The sequence below is a fragment of the Henckelia pumila genome, chromosome 2 (assembly GCF_033568475.1).
Source record: "Henckelia pumila isolate YLH828 chromosome 2, ASM3356847v2, whole genome shotgun sequence".
In the NCBI taxonomy this organism is placed as follows: Eukaryota; Viridiplantae; Streptophyta; class Magnoliopsida; order Lamiales; family Gesneriaceae; genus Henckelia; species Henckelia pumila.
Window position 1 is genome coordinate 111,316,873 of NC_133121.1, and position 17,304 is coordinate 111,334,176.

At 34.4% G+C, this 17,304-nt stretch overlaps 3 protein-coding genes and 1 non-coding gene across 6 annotated transcripts; 3 read left to right on the forward strand and 1 right to left on the reverse strand.

The window, feature by feature from the left end:
* Positions 1-789: 789 nt before the first annotated feature.
* On the forward strand, positions 790-895 carry LOC140885846 (small nucleolar RNA R71). Its single transcript, XR_012151260.1, has one exon. It is a non-coding gene; the product is annotated as a small nucleolar RNA R71 (small nucleolar RNA).
* A 3,837-nt stretch (positions 896-4,732) lies between these two features.
* On the forward strand, positions 4,733-6,478 carry LOC140884953 (GATA transcription factor 21). The gene is made up of 3 exons (XM_073291862.1): positions 4,733-5,007; positions 5,260-5,616; positions 5,927-6,478. Exons 1-3 carry the CDS (start codon positions 4,843-4,845, stop codon positions 6,305-6,307), a joined length of 903 nt encoding a protein of 300 aa, XP_073147963.1. The 5' UTR covers positions 4,733-4,842; the 3' UTR covers positions 6,308-6,478.
* Positions 6,479-8,366: 1,888 nt separating this feature from the next.
* LOC140878166 (PRA1 family protein F2-like) lies at positions 8,367-8,933 on the forward strand. Its single transcript, XM_073281777.1, has one exon. The coding sequence runs from the start codon at positions 8,367-8,369 to the stop codon at positions 8,931-8,933; it is 567 nt and encodes a 188-aa protein (XP_073137878.1).
* Positions 8,931-16,986, reverse strand: LOC140880157 (inactive protein kinase SELMODRAFT_444075-like). Of its 3 annotated transcripts, none has more exons than XM_073284338.1 (13): positions 16,784-16,986; positions 16,531-16,691; positions 15,744-15,796; positions 14,905-14,993; positions 14,558-14,637; positions 12,334-12,688; positions 11,532-11,686; positions 11,335-11,429; positions 10,305-11,224; positions 9,939-10,099; positions 9,511-9,735; positions 9,257-9,406; positions 8,931-9,106 (listed from the first exon to the last, which is right to left on the reverse strand). In XM_073284338.1, exons 6-13 carry the CDS (start codon positions 12,518-12,520, stop codon positions 9,068-9,070), a joined length of 1,932 nt encoding a protein of 643 aa, XP_073140439.1. In that variant the 5' UTR covers positions 12,521-12,688; positions 14,558-14,637; positions 14,905-14,993; positions 15,744-15,796; positions 16,531-16,691; positions 16,784-16,986; the 3' UTR covers positions 8,931-9,067. The 3 variants fall into 3 exon arrangements, with proteins under 3 accessions (XP_073140439.1, XP_073140438.1, XP_073140440.1); XM_073284337.1 differs by having other exon boundaries at positions 14,558-14,644; XM_073284339.1 differs by lacking the exons at positions 14,558-14,637; positions 14,905-14,993; positions 15,744-15,796; positions 16,531-16,691; positions 16,784-16,986 and having other exon boundaries at positions 12,359-12,491.
* Between the last annotated feature and the right edge of the window lie 318 nt (positions 16,987-17,304).

Below are 17,304 nucleotides of genomic sequence, written 5' to 3' on the forward strand. Positions count from 1 at the left end.
TCATCCACTGCCTTCAGCTTATCTGTTCCAAGTTCCTTGCCACTTCTAAGAATAACAGCCTTGCATTGCTCTCTAGGATTAACCTCAGTGTTGCTAGGAAACACACCTCTCTGCTGATTATTCAATGCATTCGCCAGTTGACCAATTTGTGTTTCAAGATTTTTCATAGAAGCGCTCACATTGGTCAAGTGCGTCTCCATACTGTCAAGCCTATTTTCATTCCTCTTAAATCTTGTGGATGATTCTGCAATAAAATTACTCGCCAAATCTTCCAACGATGCTTTACCCTCACCATTCTGAGTATTGAACCCCGGTGGAGGAATCAACGCATTCTTATTGTTTGCATAGGAAAAATTCTCATGATTACGCAAACTAGGATGATACTGATTGGGTACAGGATTACCTCGATAATTGTTGTAATTCTTGTTGTTCACATATTGCGCTTGCTCCACACTCTCAAATCCATCAGCAGAATTTACTGTAGTCACCAGTGATGCTGTCTCAGTAGAACTTTGATTCCCTTTGGTCAGTGCAGCCAACTGTGTAGAAATAGTAGCCATCTGAGCAGTCAAAGCAATGAATGCATCAACCTCGTGAATTCCAGCAGGCTTTCTTATTGCAGATCTCTCACTCGGCCACTGATAACTGTTAACAGTCATTTGCTCAAGCATCTCATAAGCCTGTTCAGGAAATTTAGAAAATATTGAACCTCCAGCTGCAGCATCCACAGAAATACGAGTTGGCCCATTCAAACCATTGTAGAATAATTCGATCTGTTCCCAATCTGGAAAATTATGGTTTGGACACTTCCTAAGCAACTCCTTGTACCACTCTCAGGTTTCATACAATTGCTCAAAATCCTGCTGTTTGAATGTAGTGATCTCTATTTTTAACTGAGCCGACTTAGCAAGTGGGAAATACTTAGCCAGAAATTTGGAAGCCATATCATCTCATGTAGTGATACTCCCAAGAGGTAGTGATTGCAAGCAACTACGAGCATTGTCCCTAAGAGAGAACGGGAACAATCGTAGTTTGATGGTGTCCTCAGTAACACCATGAATCTTTACTGTGTCAGCAATCTCCAGAAAAGTACGCAGGTGCAAATTTGGATCTTTAGTAGCTGCACCCCTAAACTGATTTTGCTGCACCATATTAATCAGAGCTGGCTTCAACTCAAAATTATTTGTTGTGATATTCTGCCTAGCTATCCCAGAATAATGAGTATTGATCACCGGTTTAAAGTGATCTCTGATCGGCACCGGAGCATTATTGACAGCTCTTTCCCTTTCTTCAGCCATTTGTTGCAACTCTTCTCTTCTAGCTTTTCTCAAAGCTTTAGCAGTTTTTTTAATTTCCGGATCAAAGAGCATTGAGTCGTAACTTTGGCTTTTTCGCATAAACTGCATAGACAGGAAAGATTTAAAATTAGAACCAACAAAATAAAATAAAATGCTCTAAATCAAAATTAAGACTAATTAGCACAATTTAATATAAATCAAATAAAATTCATTCCCCGGCAACGGCGCCAAAAACTTGTTGCGTGTTTTTCGCTCGTAAGCGCATCATGTCAAGTTATAATATAGGAATTTAAGTCCAGATCGATCCCACGGAGAATGAATAAATAATATTATATCAAATATTTGCAACTAATAAAATCCTAATCCTATGTTCAGCTACGAAAATGGTTTGATTTTTTTATGAAACTAAAATTTGCAAGAAATAAAATTAAATAACCACGAGTTCACGAGATGAAAATTCAATAAGCGATGAATGCTAGAGGTTCGACTTCACTTGACTGTCCACCACAATTTATTTCTAATGATTGTTCAATTATCAATTCCTCTAGTTTATTAGCCAAGAATCTCTATTATTTTCTACTACCTCTCTCGAGTGTCAAGCAGAAATTTGTATTCAATAACAAACTCAATATCTTTATCAAAGTTCAATTATTAAATCCGGTAAATAGCACAAGAATTCTTCTAATGACTTCTATGGAGTTATATGTCTCTCGAACAATATAAACACCAAAGATGTATTTTCCTATGTCGTATTCAAAATCTCCTCTCTCGAGTGATAGATTCTAAATAAAATATCATTCAATCTATGGTCAGTCAATTGAAAGCATTAAAATCAGGAAAACACAAATAAACTGTGCGAAGAATTCAAATATATAAATCAAAATATCTCAATCATGGTTTTCAGTCAAGATCCGTCTACCTCTAGACTAAGAAATTAGTTCATAATAATTTTAAACATCAAACAAAATATGTTTTTCCAACAATCCATAGACTAAGAAACTATCTCAAACACTACCTAAGCGCCACAAGATGTGAATTGCTTCTGCATTATGTTGTTACTGGCATTATCCAAAAGTTTTCTAGAATGCAAAATTCTAGCAGTATGAGTACCAGGGAGAGTCCTTAATTAGGACTGAAGAGTATAATATGACAGGCTATTGCTGGGTGCAGAATTGTCTTTGATGTAACCGATGCAACCACAACTATTTCCTCTTCTCTTTTTAAAACTCATGAAGAGGAGGAAGTGGACTTCGTGTGCCAAGTGAAACTGAAGATTGGTGATTATCTGTTCAAGTGCGTGAAAAGGCTTTTTCAGCTTCTCCAACTCGAATTTGATGGAGATGGTTTACTGATGCAAAGAGATCTTCTCAGCAGAGTAACAAGGTGGAGAAACCAAGGGAAATAATTCTTTCAAAATAACAAGGATCTGAATTTTTTGTGTAATTCTTTGAATGTATAAAAACACTTGCTATCTTCTAAACGTATTTTATGCATTTGGGAGGTGCATATAGCGTGATTAATTTCTGCTAGTTATATATGGCAACGAGACATGTTTGATTTCAATATTGCCCGTGTAGAAGTCTCAAAGACAAACCAGATTCGATGCGAGGGCATGACACTCCAGTCTTGATGCAAAAGTACGTTAAATTTTATTTATAATTTTATTTAATTTAATTTCAGTGAATTGCTTATGGGATATCTTAAATATCAACATATTCAGTTTCAAAATATATATATATATATATATATATATATATATATCAACATATTCTTATTTCATTTAGGAAAAAAAAAAAAGGCGGTAATTGTGAAAGGCATGCATGAAATCAAATGAAATGGGTGATTGGGAGGGACAATTGTGTCATTCTACACGAGCATGTCCTGTAGCCGGAATGGTGTGGCCCTTGAGATTTTGAAGCAGCAACGAGAAAAGTACCTTCATTTGGACATATATTACACTGCCAGCCAAGATGATAATATTTTGCCCAATTCTCAGAAGTGATCCTTGACCTACATACGTAGTCCATCTCCTGCTCATATAAATAAATAAATTTATTGTAATTAATTTATCATATGGAATATGGATGCCCAGAAATTATATCCTCAAAAAACATATAATTGAAATGTGAATTTATTGCATGATAGGATATTTTTGTTACTGGATAAAATAATCAAGAATGGAAGTCAATTTTAGTTAGAAAAAAAATCTAGAAATTAAATGGTCACGTTGGTTTTCACAGAATGCCCAACATAACATATCAATGGCAGTCATGCATTATTACTTTTGTTTTTCGCTTTGTCATAGCTAGGGCAGGAAAAGTCAAAAATTTATTACTCTCACTTTTAAAAAAAAATATTATTTATTACGGATCTCCTACGTACAAGTCTTATACTATACGTATTTAATTATTACAAAAAAGCATATTTTTTTTAATTTTAATTTCTAAAATCAAATAGTTACCAACACATGCTTTTTTCAAAAAAAAAATTGCTAATATTAGTATGTTATAATAGTTAGATATATATAAGAAATAATATGTAGACCAATTAATTAATTATTAGTGAAGAAAAACTAAAGCCGATTGAATTTATTATTTCTAGCTATAATTTTCATATGAATCAATGTGGGGAAAGGCGTTGATGCCTTGTGCCTGTCAAAGACATTCAATGCCTTTTGTCATCAAGAATGGAGTCATGCAATGCAATAAAGTATGGCCACACAAACACAAACACACTTGCACAAATAAATTTTTGTATTAAGTATAAGTTTGTTGAAAAATTTGCATGCTTTAATTTATGGGTGATTGAAATAATCAATTTACTAACCATTCCCTTTTTTTTTTTAACTCACCAAGATCCATTCATATTAGAAATTACTAATATTATATGAGCTAGATATATTCCCAAAAAATGCATTTGTATATATATAGCCAAGCTCGTCAATATGTATATGTTTGGTTGTAATATTCTTTACATACGGAGGTATATTAATTGAAATATCACCTCTCCATTAATTATATATTGATATGATAATATGTTTCAACTTTTATTTAGGATAAGAATAAATCCTTCTGCAAACATGCATGTTGTACCTTTTAGTACATGGTATGATGCTTGTTATAAACTTATATATACATGAATTAATGAAACACAACTTGTGTTTGATTTTCTGCAGGTTCATTTGGCACTTTTATATTAATATTAATATTATTTGCGGCTATACTAACATATATATTAATAATAATATTATTATTATTTGTTAAAGAGATAGGGTTCTTTAATTCAAATGGTCGTGTGGTAGTATTCTACTCCTTCCTTCTGTATATTTTTGTCTTGTTTTACGTAATAATTTGTTTGGTTGTCATCAAGTCACGCCAATCTTTAATCCTCTCCATGTGTTTCTTCTTCCTTATTCCTTTTAAAGAGCTGTAAAATCTCGATTCATCACTCCCTTTTTAGTCACCATTTAAGTTTTTAAGCAAGAAACTAAACTGCACGCGCCGCCTTTTTTGTCATTTCTCCGGACATTGTTTCTGCTCCAATAATGAACTTAAACATATCTCCTTCACCTTTCACTTTAGAGCAGCAGATCAATGAAGATATTGATCAAAACCCTTTTTCATGTCAGTTTTTATTCAATTCGATGCAAAATCACACTGCAGGATACTGTGATCACCAGTTATACAAGCTCCAGCATCATCGTGAACAGGTGCGCGTTGCGTCATGTTTACCATTTCTCAGTTTTTTCTTTATTAAATTTTGTGAAATTTTATTGACGAAAAACTGATAAATGTTTTTTAAAAGTTCTCCCAAACATTACCTAAATATGCTAAGATTCTTTTTTTTTTTTAGCAAGATTTGTAAGTTTTTAGTACTACTATATATATATATATATATATATATATATATTTTATAATTAATAATGGTTCTTGCAAATTAATTTGAACTGATTATATATCAGGAAGATAACTTTGGTTTTGACGTTGGATCATCATCGTACAACATCAAGAATAAGGCTGAAGCTGCTGGGATAAAACTAACTCTAGATGAAAGCCATGCCAATGCCATGAAGGAGGCTAACTACATTAATCCTGTGCAGTGGCCGGTGCCTTCCAAGATTAGTCTGAAGAAGACGAAGAACTCGAACCCGAATCGCGTCACCTTAAAAATAAACAGCAGCAGCTTATCCAACATGATCAAAGACTCGTGGGAAACGGAATCAAGTAGCAGCATTTCATACAGTAATCCCATCAGGGTTTGTTCTGATTGCAACACAACAAAGACTCCTCTTTGGAGAAGTGGTCCTAAAGGCCCCAAGGTATATACATAAATCTTTTCTATGTTTATGCTCCATCACTTTAAAGCTTAATTTTCCTCTTTTTATGTTTTCCGTACAATTTATTTATCTCGACACTCTTAGGTAGTGTTTGGGACAGCTTTTAATTAAGAAGCAGTACTTCTCAACTTTTCGTTAACAAAATTTCACAAAATTTCAAATTTTTGTGATGAAAAAGCTGAGAAGTGCTTTTCAGAAGCTCGCCCAAACATTGCCTTAGGAAAATATTACATTGTGTTTTTAGCTAGGAATTAGACATGATCATCCATTAATTAACTTTGGTGTTTTTCAGTCACTTTGTAATGCCTGCGGAATCAGGCAGAGGAAGGCGAGGAGGGCCGCCTTGGCTGCCGCCTCAGCGGCGGCTAACGGCGTGGCGGTGGTGTCGACTGAGGAGCCACCATCATTTAAAGCGATGAAGCTGAAAAACAAAGAGAAGATAAGTAAAAAAGGGAATGCTTCAAGCTTCAAGAAACGCTGCAAAATGGCTGCAGCTACTGCCGCTGGATCAATATCTTCTTCTAGGGGAGATATAAGGAAGAAGCTTGATCTTGAGGATTTCTTGATAGATTTGAGCAAGAATCTGGCATTTCGATTCCGGGTTTTTCCACAAGACGAGAAGGATGCCGCCATCTTGCTTATGGCTCTATCTTCCGGGCTTGTTCAAGGTTGAGTTAATGGATCAAAATTGGATTAATTATAATTTTCTTGGATTAAGTAAATTGTCATGAGTCTTTCAGTGATCCATCAATTAGTTTTTAGGAGATTAATTAATATCTAGTGTTGATGTGTTGTTTTGGTTAGGATTATATAGTGAGTACGTGGGGAAACTAAATCAAAATTGAGTGGCGATTGAATATGATCTTTGTAAACCTTTGGATGGATTTGTACGAGTAGATAACCTAATTATATGGATCACTTGTTCAAATTTCATCCATTGTGGCTTTAAATTCATATCCAGTTCATGATAAAAGTAGTACTTGTAGTGTGTGCATTAATTTTGTAATTGCTGTATAATTCCGTTGTCCCAAAACTTTGGGACCCAAGATTCACATGCACACCATGGCGAATTACTTTGAAATGCACTTGTATAAAATCAAAATAATATCAAATGACAATGCATCCATATATATCCAACCAGATATGAGAGTCAAAATAATCCAATCCAACATCTAAGTATCATCACAATTGCAGTTTTGAAAACTACGAATATATGATATTGGTTTTATATGTTTGTTGCTTTGCTATTTTAGTTTCTTATATTGTTCGATTTTTTATTAATCTAGTCATATATCATTCAATTTTTGGAAATTTTAGATCAACGCCATGTCGGAGGCACGTGCGTAGGTGACGACATATGTGCCACATCTATCTTACGTTGAAAAAAAAAAAAGAGACTAAAATGGCAAAAAAAAAAACGACAAAGATAAAAGGATTAATGAGAATTAAATTTAATAATATAATGATTAAAATCACAGGAGAACAAATATAAGACTGATATCGCATTGTTCCTAAAAGAAAAATGCAAGGGCTAAAGGGAAAATTTTTATGAAATTAAAATCGAATTTAATTAGTACCTATTACTTTCTATAACTTATTTGGTATAATTATCTTATGGTTTTATTTTTATGTATTACACACTTGCATGATGGAAATTTGTGTTCTTACTCGAATGTTTTCGTTATGTATGACATCTTTTATTTATATTTGTTTGCTAAATAAACTTCATATATATATATATATATATATATATATATATATATATATATATATATATTTACAAAAAAAAACGTGTAAATCTTTACTGAAAATGTTCAGGGCCAACGTTGGGCCTGCTAAAGACTGGACTCAACCGGCAAAGTGATAATGAGCTGCTCTCAATCACGCTGAAAAGCGTAAACATTGTAATTTTTCGGTCCACTATGCCCATGAACAGCTGAAAAGCGTAAACATTGTAATTTGTCGGCCCACTAGGCCCATGCTTTTCTTTGATTTTATCCGTTACCTTTTCCGTTTGAGCAAAGAGACTAAAATTTATTGATTATCATTTCATCATTTCATTAAAAAAATATTTATTTATGTCATGATTCCTATATATTACAACTTCACAATGTACATAATATTTATCATTGTTTTCTCTACTAAATTAAATTGGTATTATGATATACTTTAATCATCAATACATGAATCATGTGATGAGTAGTATCAATACATGCATATTTGTTATAACTTGATGATTGTTCAAGTCTCTATATATAACTTCCAAAATTTAATCCAGTCGACGTAATACATCTTAACAATAAAAAACGTATTGAATAATATTATTAATGTATCATGGAGCTAAAAATAAATCTAAAAAAATTTAGGCAGTTTTTGACCAATAAAAATAAGTGATTAAAATTTTTTGTAACAAATTTGTAAATCAATACGATTTTGTATTCTCTGTTGGCGACAGAGGCATATATATGTATTTATTAGATTAGATAATTATCAGAATAATAAAAAGTATATTTGAATTTGTTTTTAGTATGCCTAGAACGATCGATACCAAGCAGACACGTTTCATTTCTGCTATTTTTAATTCAATGCTAAAGTCTAAAGATAGAAAGTAGATGAACATGTGTTGTGTAATCTACATTGAAAACTTTGATTAATTAGCCTTTCATATATTGTGTATTCTCCTTGTGCATATTTTCTAAGACTCCCCCTTCCCCTTGGAAGCGTTTGCCAAAATGTCTACTGCATATGGCACAATCTCAACAACACCATCCACAGGTCTTTCCCATGACAGGCAAAATATGATCAGATCCGGGGTCGGAATCCGACGCCCCTGGAAACAAATGGCATCCTTTTCGATCCCTGAAAGCTTCAATGTCGCCCTCCAACGTCTCAAAACGAACGCGTCCTATTTCCAGGTGAATTACGTGATCGTGATCCTTTTCGCGGTTTTCCTGAGCCTATTGTGGCACCCTGTCTCCCTCCTCGTGTTCATCTTTGCCATAGGAGCGTGGCTCTTTCTGTATCTCCTTCGAGATGAGCCTGTTGTGGTCTTTGGGTACGGAGTGGATGAGCGTGTGATTTTGGTGCTTCTGTCCATTTCTACGTTGGTTTTGTTGCTGCTGACGCATGCAACCGTGTCCTTCGCGGGGGTGGCGGTGGGGTTGGTGGTGGTGGTGCTCCATGGAGCGTTCAGGAGGACGAATGATTTGTTTTCGGACGAGGAGCAGGGTGTCAGGGGTGATCATGTGAGCGTGGATTTAAAAGAGACGGCTTCTGCTTCTTTTTCTTCACCGTTTTAGAATCAAAAAGTATTTATGGGATTGTACGTGTCGACAAACTGTATATAATTGAGAAAAATACATCTATACAGATTCTTGTATCTATATTTCTTGAACGCAATTGCTCACATGCTGATATTGTTGGCCACCATTCGTCATCTCATGTATGTGTCGCCTTCCAGCATTCGAAGAACCTATAGTTTCAAATGAAGCCCAATAAAACTCACGAAATTCGAAGCCTTTAAGTCGAGCTTTTGTAGCATAAAGCAGTTTAGTGTTCTTTTTTATTTTTTGGCATGAGAAGTTCAGTATTCTTGGTTTTCCTCTAAATTAGTCACTTTTACCTGAGACATTCGAGGCCTTGACTCAGGGTCGCGTTGTATGCACAAGGAAGCAGCACGTATCATGCCCTGAACCTCAGTTTCTAAATAGCAGCCACTCAAACGTGGATCCACGAGTTTCGAAAAGGCGTTCTCTTCGAGCAGAGGACGTGCCTGCTCCATCCAGAGATAAAACACACAAGATAAACAAGGCATCAACGTGCTTCAATTTTGGATGAAATAATAATAGTAATACAACTTTTAAGGGCGATACCTACCCATTCTGTGAGGCATTGCTCGCCTTTGGGACGATGTATATCCACAGCTTTTCTTCCAGTGACGAGCTCTACCAGCACCACACCAAAGGAATATACATCAGCTTTCTCAGAGACTTGACCTGTTTGAGCATATTCTGGAGCCAAGTGCCCAAACGTTCCAATTATTCTCGTTTCCACTCCCGATTCTCCATCTGGTTGCAATCTTGCTAGCCCAAAGTCTCCAACCTTTATCATGAAAGTCAATAATTGAACACAGCAATGGTTCAGATTCAAGTGTTGTTAGAAATTGACTTGGACCTAACTCACCTCAAAAGCTAGCTCAAGAGGTGAGGGTTGTCCTTGTCTATATTAAGGGCTCTCAGAAACTCTACCCTACCGATGTGGGACAATATTTCAACATGTGTTTAAAAGACGCGACTACAACGTACCAGCGGCTCAAAATCGTGTGTGAGCAGAATGTTGTTTGGTCGCATGTCACGATGGACAATACAGCCAACTCTGCACTCCTCGTGGAGATATCTCAACCCTCGAGCAGCTCCAATAGCGATCTTTTGGCGTGCAGGCCAATCCAAGGGATCATAGCTATGGCCTGCAATTTTAAAGCTGAAACTGTTCACTTCAAAAGAAAAGCTTGCATTTATGATAAATTTTGATTAAATTAGAACAGTAGAAACATGAAGACAAGAACACTTGTGAATTTAATCAAGACACAATGAGTTATGTTCCTGAGAGAAAACCAACCAAAAAGACTAATTCATAACCAAAAAATTGAAGGTGCATGGTATTTCAAGTACCATAAAGATGAGAGTCCAAAGAACTATTGCAAATGAACTCATAAACTAACAACCGTCTTCTGTTCTCCACGCAGTATCCAATCAGCATCACAACATTTCGATGCTGTGCGCAGCTCAGTACCTGAACTTCTGAGCAAAATTCACGATCACCCTGCGTACTAGCCAATTTATGTTGCTTCACAGCTATGACCAGACCATCAGGTAACACTCCACGGTGTACAGAACCGTATCCCCCCTCAGCCAAAAAGTTATCCTTCGAAAATTCACCAGTAGCTTGTTCAAGCTCAGCATATGAGAACAATCTTGGCGGATTCCCAAATGATGGTGTTTTATGCTGACATACCGTGCATAGAGGAGGAGGGTCGTAGGGTGCATTTTTATTTTGTAACATAATCTCTCTCACATTCTTGCGAAAATTTTGATTCCTCACACTTTGTGCTGTACTGCGTGGTCCTTGTATACTTTCATTTAATTGCTTTGAAGATTCATCTGCAGAACTCAGATCTTCCATCCATTGCTGGGAACTCATACTCGTCGAAAGAGAGCTTGGATTCTCACTAGCTGACTCCGAGTCAGATTCTTCAAAGTCATGATGCCCCCCTAATGATGATGGTAAAATTTCCTTCACCTGTAAATCCCAATTAATTTCAGAAAAGCTTGAACTGGAAGATATCCTGTCATCTGTCGTCTTCAATGATGAATGCTCAGGGCTGCTTGTTGGAGTCACATTTAGCACCTTCGTAGTGTTGAATTCATCCCCGAGATATTTTATGGAAGATGCTGAGTCTGGAAGTGTATGAATTTCCTTCTCATTTGGTTCCATCAAATTCAATCGAAGAACCTGTGCCTCAGAGTTTTTCACAACCACAAGATTGCAGTCAAGCTGCTCCATGCAAAAGGTTGCTTCCTTTTTCATTCTCCTGTTAATAACAACAAAAAATAAAAAAGGTACTGAGCAAAATTCTTGCTGATTTCTGCATGCTGGATCAAAACATTCAATGCAAAAGATACCATGTTTATTAACTATTACTTTTCCAATACAACCCATTTTGTTTGAGTTCTTTTGGCTTCAGATGCGACTACTCCATCTTTAGACTCGTAGACCATTTTCATCTTCACTCTCACCTATGCCAAAAAAATCATTGTCATCACCAAACTTGTTACGAACTAGAACTAGACCAGAGGATAAAGAAACACAGGACAAGGAACGCCAGGTAATTATAGAACCTTCTCTGGATCATAAATGTCATGGAGTTGACTCATCATCTGGTTGCATAAATCAGTAATATGATCTTTCTGATCTAAAAGTGTTCCCGACATTGATCTCCAGCTACCAGCTGAGCAATCAGTACCAATTTTTGGAAAGCCCCATAGCTTTTTACCTAAGAAAGAAAGCACAGTGGTTAAGATATACGAGTAAAAAGTTTGTTTTTGAACCTCATGTGATATGAAGCTTCAGGATATGATGACCACATGTATATAGAATTTCTATATGCGTGGATCCAGTGAAACACAAGTTTCCAAATTAATTCACTGTAGCCTTAAAAAACAATAAGATAATATCGGGACCATTGATAACACTTTTCTCAACGTCTCTCACATTCATAAATATACCTCCCTGGATGATGCTGTGAACACAAGACACCGAGAAAGAGAGCTTCAATAGGATTCAATGAATGAGCATTGCAAAACTTTTTATACTTGCTAGAAACAAGAAGTCAAGAACCAATGAAAGAATAAAATAGCATTATGTTGTGCTGTTTAATTTCTTGGACTAACTTCAACACAAATCTGAGCTGATGAAATGAGGAAATCCAAGTAAGTCACAAAAAACAAACCTAACGCCAGATGAACTAATAGTGTAGAAGAAATCACTTGAGGACATGAGCATCCTATTATATGCAAAAGGAGCATGATTTAAAACTATTAGGTTTTGATATCCATTTTCGAGAATAGACAAATTGCACATAAATGGCCTATAATTATATGTAAACCACTACATGAAGAGAAGGCACAATAATGATTTTACTTGAGCTATGAGTTGGAATAACCACCAGCAGCCTAACACAGTCCCCTGGCTTGACCACATTAGTTAGAGCCCACTTCAAAGTAGTTCTTGAAATTTCTTTAGAAGACTTCACAGCAACAACAACGACAATCTTCTCCACATCCAATCCGCTGCTTCCAAAATCCCCAATCTTTTGCCTCAAACTCATCTCTTATCAGCACAACAGAAACTAAACCCTCATCAAGAAATTGCTTCAAGTAATCAAAATCCTAAAACCCTCTTCACCCAACTTCAATTTCCTCGCTCAAAAACAGTTCAAAATCTTGGTATTCAAAAGGGTCTCTCCTTTAGTGTGTCGTTTATCACCACATTGTTCCTGAACAAACCAATAAGCATAAAGTTTTCATCTTTTCATCATTCCACGCAATGAATGGATACAAGCTCCCGAAAAAAGTGGCCCGGAAACTAACTAACAAGAATCATCAACGCTGCTAAAAACCGAAAGTCATTTTTGTGAGACGCGCAGTTCATGTGAGAAGTGTGATTAAAAAACCGAAAAGCGACAAAAAGGGATGCTATCATTTCACGCGAAGCCTGCACATTTGTTTCGGTTGGCTTGTTCTTACTTGGGTGGCATAATTTTCCACAATTAATCAGTTGCATGGAAGACAATTGAGAAAATGCCACAAAAATATACTCCCCCTTTTTGATTTTGGAAGCTTGATGGATTGATTTGGAGATAGCGAAAGTGAAGCAACGTCAGCGGAGCCCACAACACACATGAAAACAAACAGATTAGGTAATAATTGAGCATTTCTCTCTTTCCTTTATCACAATTTATGATGGGATCGCCATGCTCATTATAATATCATTTTCCTAAACTTTATAGGCCTAAATTTTAATCGGTGAATTATATTTGAGACATTGATCTAAATATACTAGAGAGGTAGTTTATAATATATATGAAAAAAATACTTTCTCATTAGTCGAATTATATCCGGTAGGAGATTTATTTCACAAATTTGACCACGAGACGATTGACATGAGTTTTTGTTTATATTATAATGAGACCAATAATAGTTATAATTCAACCCTATCACCTTAATCACAAAAATTCAATAGAGACGATCTCACGAATCAATTTCATGAGTCTGATTAAAAATATTATTTTTTATTCTAAATATGATTATGATAGACATGTTACGAAATATCGTCTTCCAAGAAACCTATACAATAATAATAATATATATTAGTAACCGAGGCACATGCGTTACATGCGTATAACGAAATATATGAATGTTAAATGTATATAATTTTTATTGTAAAAATACGTGATTGAGTCATGTATATTTTACAAATTGAATATATTATTTGTAGTGCAATAATAAGTGTATTAAATGTCTATGTTCTTGTTTGAGTGTTGGTGTTTTATCAAGCAAGTAATGTGCAAATATAAAAACGACAAAAAGACGTATAGTGGTTCGGATCAATGCGATCCTATATTCACTTGATCCAAGTAGATTCATTCATCATCACCAAGAAGAATTGTACAAAGTAACTCCATCATAATTCCACAAAATATAGAATTTTTTTCAAGACTGATAGTTATACTTCAAGTATTAGTTCTTGATAACTGAAGTCATTTCTTTGTATGTGTCTGCTCTGAAATTTTTTTATTGAGTATTAGTGCAGTCCAAAAATAAATTTATTATCCATAGATGGAGTGAGAAGCATCTTCAATATCTTGAAGTTTGATGGAAAAGTGTATCCGACAATATCTACCCAGCACCTGGAGTAGGGATTAAACTGCTCAAATTAAGTTCAAGCACCTTTGATCTCCTAATGTGGTTACATGAATCCAACTTCAGTGTGAGAAACAGATTTAAAAAAACGATTGAACTGAACAGAATTATTTAAAATAAACTTTTTTTTAAATAAACTATAAAATCCGACATAAATCACGCTCAAACATAACTTGGCATTGAGAAATATAGAATGTATTTTCTAAACATTGTGAAGAGAAATAAAACAGATAAGAAAAATGTGTAAAATTTAATGCATTGTTGCTGTTAATAAGAAATATTGAAAAAACATCTAGAAGAGAGTTGTATTAATATCCCAACAAAGCTAACATAAGGTCGTGGGTAAACCGATATTGATAATTTATAATATGCTTAAATCAATTTTGAAACTTAAAAATTAATGAATAAAAGAAATCATCACAGGAGGAGATAGTATGTGTTACCTGAGATTACGAACAGGAATCGGAATAAATTTCACGCCAGAGCCGATGGTGGATGGACTGATTGTGCTTGTTCTTAAATCCTACGCACTAAAGTAAAGATTAGTAGAGATCTGTGGTTTTTAAAAAGAAGAGTAATTAATAAGATTAGAAGATATCTGTGTTTTTTTAAAGAGATGTGTCAATGAAAATAATTTGGCATAATTTCATGACAAAAAGAACACTAATTAATATGATATGCTGACTTTTTTGTTTTATACAGAAATATGTTCGAGTGTTTTAATTTCAATTGTGAGGAAAATTCAGTGGCATGTGAAATAAGAGAGTTAAATCAGAAAAATATCACTTACAAGGTTGCAATGAGAAGGAGGTAAGGTGGGAATTTAACTGGGTTTGGCAACAGAGAGAGGTTGAATTGCTACGATTCTCTGGAAGTTCTCTGTAACAATTTTTCGAGCAAGTGGCGTTATTAATCCAAAGAAATATTTGCTTCATGTGCAGAAACCGTGTACAAACGCAACTGAACTCAGAAAACACAGAGATAAGGAAAATAGTAATTGAACACAAAATCCTGAGATCAAACAACAAATATATACTCACAAAACAATACATTAAGTTGATGAATTGCGTGAGGATTTTTCGAAGCAGAAGAAGCAACAGCAAACATGTGTTGTAAATCTCATATATTTTGAAAGATAGTAGATTAAAAAAAATCTAATGCAAGTCAACCAAAAAGGGGATCGTTTCCTGGAAAACCGAAATCTTATGTAACACAAAGAAGATTTGGAATATGAAGATCAAAAAATTAGCATGTAAACTACAATTTTCAGGAACTTGAATATGAAAATTGTTGGTGGTAATCATAAACTATGAGCAATAGGAAAAGGCCAAAAATAATTTACGTTTTACTGACCTTCGAGAAATCCAAGCAACACATGGTATTTCAAATGAGTGATTATCGACATTTAAATATTTGAAAAACGTATCTAAGATTAATGCAAATAACAAAGAATTTTAAAAAAATATAATTTCTAACCTCAACATATAAACATATAGCTTTACAAAGTATATAAAGTTTTTACTGTTATTTTTTGTTTAATGGATTAATTTAAAATATCATAAAATAATAAAATATAAACCATAAAATTAGGAATTTAAACTGATGGTTGTATGATTAACATTGGCTTACCCAACACTGCCATGGATGAGAATCTTTGATTTTTCGATTTTATTTCTTCAAATCTGTTGAACACAAAACAAAAATATTCATAGGAGAATAAAGAACTGAAACAAAAATAAAATAAATAAACGAATAGATGATATGTATATTTAATAATGTAGCACCCGATTTTGTCCACCCAAAGTGTAAGATCCTTACATGAAATTGTCACACAAACATCAAAAGCATGATATTGTTGTCAATAAAACTAAGATTATACGATCCAAGCTTTTCAGTATGTGAGATTTGTAAACTGATGTGTTCTTCAACTTTGTTGTGATTCCATGAAAGATGACAAATGGTGGGTTTTGCCAACCATTCTCCTGTTCTCCAAGGCAATTCAAGCTTGGTTTGTTGAATTGGAATAGATAAAATCTAGAAGTCAAAGATTACCTGTTTTTAGTCTCGAACCTGATACCTTCTGGGCATAATCTATTTCGTGATGCAATGGGATAAACCCACCCATGAGAAGTTGTGTTGTTCTAGTTGCATATGTGCAGAAAACTAAAAGTCCCAATGTTTATATATATCCCATAGAAAGGTTGAGCAAAGTAGTTAGCCTTTTTCCCATATTGCAAAATAGTATGGTGTTTGATTGAGATTTCCACGAAAATACATGGGAAATTTTGACATTAATCGAATTTGCAATACTAAGGTCATTAAAAAAAAGGTCCGGGGGTTTTCTTATTTTATTACAATTGGGCTACTAATAAATCATTAATGAATATCGATGAAATTAAGGAATGAGAAATTGAACCTGAAGCTTTTTTCTCCTAAAGTACGCTCTTTGATTTCTCCAATAGAAAGATGCTTGAAGTAGTACGATTGTATGGGAAGTTCTCTCTGGCAATTTGTCGAGCAGGTGGCGTTCTTCATCCAAATAAATAATTGCTTCACGTGCAGAGGTTGTTTACAAACCTAAATGAAATCAAAAGGCACGGAGGGAATGAAAATTGAAACCAACACAATTATTGAGATCAAATAACAAACAAATACTTAGAAAAAAATACATGAAGTTGACGCCCGTGCGTGATGATCGGAACAGAAGCAGCAACAACAACCATGCCTGATTTTGTAGCGTTCTGTTTCAAAGAATATGCTTCTGTTTGAAATAATCGATTTTGTGGGCGATAAGAGATTTGCGGGTTGTTAGTTTTTGAGAAACTATTTTGTCGTATGAAAGAAGAACGTGGCTTCAATTAAAAGGAGAACGGGTGAAGGGGCATTTTTGGGTATAGTTAAAACAGACCAAAACACCATAGTTATTTTTATAAAGGGCTTAGACTTAATTAATAGTAAAAAATAGCTTTAGAAAAACATTTGAATATTAATACTAAAATATTATATATACTAGCACGCATCGCCGTGCATGTACAATATTTTTTTTTTATGTTTATTGATTTAATGTTATTTTTAGATATCAAATGATGAATTAAATATTCAAAAGTTTTAAGAGTGATAATTATCTAATCTAAAATTTTAAAAATACAAACAAAGATAACAAAATGTCATTTTGATAAATAAGATAAAA

Coding starts and splice junctions, on each gene's coding strand:
- LOC140878166 (XM_073281777.1), top strand. CDS start 8,367: ATGTCTACTGCATATGGCACAATCTCAACAACACCATCCACAGGTCTT.
- LOC140884953 (XM_073291862.1), top strand. CDS start 4,843: ATGAACTTAAACATATCTCCTTCACCTTTCACTTTAGAGCAGCAGATC. Junction 5,008..5,259: donor TCCAGCATCATCGTGAACAG/GTGCGCGTTGCG, acceptor ATTATATATCAG/GAAGATAACTTTGGTTTTGA. Junction 5,617..5,926: donor GTGGTCCTAAAGGCCCCAAG/GTATATACATAA, acceptor GGTGTTTTTCAG/TCACTTTGTAATGCCTGCGG.
- LOC140880157 (XM_073284338.1), bottom strand. CDS start 12,520: ATGAGTTTGAGGCAAAAGATTGGGGATTTTGGAAGCAGCGGATTGGAT. Junction 10,100..10,304: donor TTTGGACTCTCATCTTTATG/GTACTTGAAATA, acceptor TTAAAATTGCAG/GCCATAGCTATGATCCCTTG. Junction 9,736..9,938: donor CACACGATTTTGAGCCGCTG/GTACGTTGTAGT, acceptor TTCATGATAAAG/GTTGGAGACTTTGGGCTAGC.